This window comes from Cupressus sempervirens, chromosome 3 (assembly GCF_028749045.1).
Source record: "Cupressus sempervirens isolate cs-2001-9-10 chromosome 3, ASM2874904v1, whole genome shotgun sequence".
Lineage (NCBI taxonomy): Eukaryota > Viridiplantae > Streptophyta > Pinopsida > Cupressales > Cupressaceae > Cupressus > Cupressus sempervirens.
Genome location: NC_143120.1, coordinates 308,218,642 through 308,224,641, shown reverse-complemented (window position 1 = coordinate 308,224,641; position 6,000 = coordinate 308,218,642). Strand labels below are relative to the sequence as shown.

General features: G+C 34.6%; 1 protein-coding gene across 7 annotated transcripts in view; it reads left to right on the top strand.

The window, feature by feature from the left end:
* The first annotated feature begins 1,653 nt into the window (after positions 1-1,653).
* The window catches only part of LOC149566209 (threonine--tRNA ligase, mitochondrial 1-like), a 166,780-nt gene continuing 162,433 nt past the window's right edge, over positions 1,654-6,000 (top strand). For 4 of the 7 annotated variants that reach the window (XM_089819628.1, XM_089819626.1, XM_089819624.1 and 1 more), the window contains exon 1: positions 1,789-2,087. In XM_089819628.1, coding sequence (XP_089675754.1) covers positions 1,927-2,087 — 161 coding nt within the window. In that variant the 5' untranslated portion in view covers positions 1,789-1,926. Of the gene's footprint in view, positions 2,088-6,000 lie in introns of all 7 variants that reach the window. The other 3 variants (XM_089819629.1, XM_089819625.1, XM_089819627.1) reach the window with 2 other exon arrangements.

Here is a 6,000-nt window from a genome sequence, read left to right as displayed (position 1 = left end):
TTCACCTGAGAGGTTTGGATATTCTTTGTTGGATTCTAGTTGTATATTTGCTTTGATTTCTAACACTGATGAGCTTAGGACTGTTAGAGAGGCTATGGGTATGGATGATGCAGATTCGTGGATAGAAGCCATGAATGAAGAGATGATAGCATTGAAGAAGAATGCTACATGGGATTTAGTACCTTTGCCTGAAGAACGAAAACCTGTTGGATGTAAATGGGTGTTCAAGAAAAAGTGGGTCTAGATGGTAGTGTTGAGAAGTATAAGGCACGGTTGGTTGCGAAGGGCTATTCACAGGTGGAGGGAATTGATTATGGTGAAATATTCTCTCCTGTAGCAAAGCTGACATCCATTCAATTATTTTTATCACTTGCAGCAGCTTATGATTTTGAAGTTGAGCAAATGGTTGTGAAGACAACATTTCTTCATGGTGATTTGAAGGAGGAAATTTATATATCACAAGCAAAGCATTTTATTGAAAAAGGTAAAGAAGATCTTGTTTGTAAGTTGAAGAAATCTCTATATGGTTTGAAACAGTCTCCTAGAATGTGGTATCAAAAAATTTTCACCTATGTGTTGTCTTTGGGATTCTTGAGATCTAAATTTGACCATTTCTGAAAATAGTCACATTCTTATCATAGTCCTATATGTGGATGATATGTTATTTATTGGGAATGGTAAAAGAATGATTTCAGATTTGAAGTCTCAGTTAGCAGAACAGTTTGAGATGAAAGATCTAGGTGCAGCCAAATATATTCTTGGGATCGAGATCATTAGAGATAGAGCAGGCATAAAGCTTTGAATGAGTTAGAGGAAGTATGTAAACTCTATGTTCAAGAAATTCAGCATGACAGCTTGCAAGCAATTAGTTGTTCCAATATTACATGGAACAAAGTTATCTAAGGAGGATTGTCCAAAATCTCCTACAGAGATGGAGGACATGTCTCGAGTACCTTATGCGAGTGTTGTTGGCAATTTGATGTATGCTATGGTCTGTACAAGACTAGACAATGCCCAAGCAATTGAAAGGAAGCCTAAGTGTGAAAATGCTTCCAAATGCTAAATCTAACAATAGAGATGATGCTGAAATTTATCTCACAAAACTTTAAACTATTGCAAGCTAAACAAATACATACAAAAAAATTCAACTCATAACCACAGAACACAAGATATACATGGGAAACTCTTTTCGGGAAAAAACCCACCACTCCAAAGCCAGACTCAATTGTATTATCAACAACAATAGTTACAATACAATCTATAAAGCCACAACTCTCCAAGAGTATTTAGCTATGATATCAAATCCATAACAATTCTGACAGCATAACAATGCTCACACTCACCTGATTTTCTACAACAATACCTTGTACTTATAGAATTTTCGTACAAGAGGAATCAATTTTTAAAACGTCTACATTCAACACATTTATAACTTATTTTACAAACTTCTTTATGCACACCCTTGCATGAAAAACAAAGCATAATAGAATAAATCACAAAAAAACAAGAACTTTTTATTTTTCTACTCTAAATCTTTTCTTACGAAAGAATGCAATTTTATTTAGCAACTTTCCATAAAAGTATAAATAAAACAATAAATCATGGTAAGGTTGAGTCACCTTATTCCAACAAATGTAAATCATTCACCCCATCAACCATGGTCCGGATATAATTTTTTGAATAAAAATGTTTATACGCCTCTCTTTTAGGGTTTTTCTTTATTTCGTGGTCTACAAGCAATCGATTTCAACGAGCTGCAGGACATAAATCCAATTTCATTCTGAAAAATTACAGAACAAGCTGGTAAAGCAAATCAAAACAAAAACTCTTTCTACCACTAGATTCGTGCCATTGATGTGAAAACAGATATTTGATTTTTGAGCTTCGGAAGGCTAAGACAGTTTATAGCAAAATTAAGTAATAATCATGGGGGAAGATTGCTGTGGTGGCGCGGCTGCTCTACCCGCAGGCTTCAAGAAAGATGAATCGTATCTGACTGCGATTGATTCAAAGCGCATTGCAATATTTGAACAAATCCAGGCCCAGCAGCAACAAGAGCGTCAGAAAATCGGAGGAGAGCCTATCAGGTTAGTTAAAACATCAAATCCTTAAACAACCTTTACCCAAAAGATAAGTTCATCAGTCCACTTAACGAATATGTCTTCAGACATACCCGTCGGAAATGGACCGCGGGGTTTTTGAACCTGAACTAAGAGTTTCTATTGTAAAGAAGATTGTCATTGTTCAATTTTTTTGCTCTAGTCTACTGCTCCTGTGGTGGGGGCTTTCGCGATTTTGTGTTCTAGTGAAAATTTCAGAGCCAGATGAAGAAGTAGGGGTCCGTAGAGCACAATATTTTTTTTCTGCCACTGCCTATTAGAGAATTGCAATTCGAAAAATGTTACTTCATTCTATTAGAAATGATTAGTAAAAGAGCACCAAGTGTATGCTACTTTTATCATTGGGGAAAAAATGGTTCAAATATCTCCGTATACCTTCCGAAGTTCCACACCCTCCAAAATTGAATTTATAGATCAAATCGTTTCTTTTATAAAATAACCACTCGGCATTTGCAGAGGAAGATTCTGAACTTCACTATTTTACAAAAATCTAAAAAGAATTATAAGAGACGACACAGTTTATACAGGATCAGCACAAACAATCATTTGATGGTAATAATATCCTAATAGCATATACCGTTGCCAATGCCAATATCGTGATTATTTATCAATGACTGACTGGGCTATTAACAGAACCATCTCTGCGGTGAATTTACAACCGATAATCCGGAAGCAGTCTTTGCAGAGCTACAGCATCGAAGTCATCGTATCAATTTTGAAGAGGAGATACTTGTGCTATTGCAGTAAGGATAGGCCACACTGGATTTTTTGCAGATTGATTGAGGCCGTCGTCCAAGAGCAGAGATGTTACAGTGGCCGAGGATGACTAGAATTTGATTATGCATTCTGGATCTGCAAATGCTAGAAAGAACTCCACGGATGAGTCGCTTGCAAATGATAATTGGGAATGATATCGCAGGAGGAAGCATTTAGATCAGCAGCGCAAAACAATGTTATAGCACATGACAGTAATTGTACAAAATCCTGTTTCACACAGTGATTCTGAGCGTTCTTAACTGAGATTACTTTTCATCTTTTTTCTGATAGGATCATAATTGCCATTTAAATATGAACCAGAATCATGTCTTGAGCTTTCTTAAGTCACAAGCTTGACTGTCGTTCTCATTTCTTGCTCTGTCTATTTCTTCTTTGAACTTACAATAAACATGGAAAAATATGTTTTTATAACTGTCTACTTTCTTTTGTAAATAATAAATATGTAATTGGTAGCCAAATTTGGTGTCATTGGCCATATCAATATTTTCAATCTAAGGCATAAACATTGTGCATGATTTTTAGAAATGTGATATGTGGTACCCCAATGGCTGCAGATATGTGTAACTGCAAAATCGTATGTTAGAAACATACATACATGTCAATTAAATTATAATCTCTGTAATGATCTTGATACAGTCTGCTGAGTTCAGCTTTCTGTAAAATACTAATGTTTGAGGTTGGTGGGATGCAAGAGTTAATTTTCCCTTTTAAGTAAACTTAAGTATTGTTTGATTAAAATATATCATATAATTTCATTTCAATCTGCAGGTCAAATTTTTATAATAACACAGCTAAAAGATGTTGAAGCTAGACTAAAAAATGTATTCTAACTATTACATATTCAAAATAGTAAATAAGTCATAACATGTACCACAGTTCCATTTGACGTTCCTTTCAGTTTCCCTGTTTTCTGGTCTGGGTAAAATTTTTAATAACCCTTGGCAAGGCTTCGAACAGCTTTCTTGATATGCAAAATAAAAGGCAACAAAAACAGAGATTCAATTTCAATGAAATACAATCCCTGAGTCAAAGAACAAATTCTAATCAAAAGGCAAAATTCTATGCAAATAAAGTTGCAAAATTTCATTATTGCTCCCACATTCCTGTGAGGATATATATATATATATATATATACATACAGATATATAAATAATATATATACATATGTATACATATGTATATGTATATATATGTATATGTATATATAAATACATATATATAAATAATATATATACATATGTATACATATGTATATGTATATGTATATACGTATACATATGTATATGTATATGTATATATGTATATATATGTATATGTATACATACATACATACATACATACATATAGGCACTATGTTGCCTAAAATAAGGGATTTAGAAATATTTTCTAAATCTCCATGTGAGATGGAAGATAAAAACTATTATAAGCTTTTCCAAATCTCAACGTGAGATGGAAAAGAATAAAAATAAACATATACTAATTTATGCTAACCTCTGAACAACTAGGAAACTGACATTTACTCTTTACTTTTGACCTACATAAATGGGATAAAACTAATAAAAATAATACTAAGTGTATGATATATCCTATGAATACCCTATGAATCCTCATCATTCCTCCCAACAATATTAGCCATGGACTCCAATGCACGCAAGAGAGAAGGAAACTACCGAGATAACTGATGGTGAGAGATCCAATAGGCCTGATGCGGAAGCTGACCTTGCTTTGCAACAAGGTAGGAAGTGGTGGAACCATGTCGTGTCTGACAAGTCTTTGTATCAAAATCTCTATCAGAATCAAGTGGAAGCTGAAAATCAGGAACAACAATGGTCTCAGTTTCTAGTGTTGACTCATGGTAGTGCTTGAGAAGATCAACATTAACAACATCGCAGATTCCTGACTGAGCTGGAAGATCAAGTTGGAAAGCATTATTAGATACCTGGTGAAGAATGGTGTAAGGCCCATAGTGAAGTGGCTTGACCTTACTATGTGCATTCTCTTGGAAGTGTCATTTGTCCAAGTATAACCAAACCGTCCACAACTTGAAAATTATGAGGGACACGATGGCGATCCATAAGTTGTTTTTGCTATTGTTGAGTCTTTTGAAGAATCTGAACTACTTTGGACAAAAGATGCTGCAAATGTTGGATGAAGGCTTGGGCCTTATCTTGCTTCTTTTGAATATGCTTAGTGGCTGGAGATGGCAAAGATAATGGCAACTCATATGGAGCCAAAGACTGAAACCCAAGACATACTTCAAAAGGTGAGTGACCTGTAGATGAGTGAATTGCTCAGTTATGAGCATGTTCAATGTGGGTCAGGCTCAAATCCCTTTTGGTAAGAGAGTTTTAGTGATAAATCCTCAAAAATTGTATGAGTTCAATTGAAACTTCAGTATGACCATCTGACCTAGGATGGAAAGTAGTGGGAAAGTTAAGAGAAACTCCCAAAATCTTCCACAAAGATCTCCAAAAATGACCCACAAAGCGTGAGTTGCGAAGATAAACAATATTGGTTGGTAAACCAAAGGATCTCTAAACTAAGTCGAAGAAGAGCTGAGCTAAGTCATGGGTAAAACTTGTCTTGTGGCATGGAATAAATTCAGCTATTTTGATGAATCGATCAATAACAACAAAGACACAATCATGGTGGTGAATAGTTAATGGGAATCCACTAACCAAATCCATAGAAATGCTTTCCCAAAGATGAGAAGGGTGTTCAGCCGGTTTGATTCTCTCATGAGATACATTGTTGATGGTAAATCTTCATTTAGACAAATATTTTTATATATATAATATATTATTGTTAATATATTATTATCTAATGATGATTAACCATAGAGACATGTCTCTTCATGAGACTTGTCTCCTCTCATATTTAGAAGTCTTCAAATTTGCATTTGGAATACATCAATTGCAATGGCATTGTTATTACATTTGTAGAAAACGATCCTAGATAACTCAAGATGGTATCGGAGCTAGTCTGTGAATGTGAGAGAACATAAATGATATGGAGAAAAAATCATACGAAGGAGGAAAAGAAATTGGACATTCCATAATTTTATTTGATATTGATGGTCAATCATCCAACTTGTGCAACAATG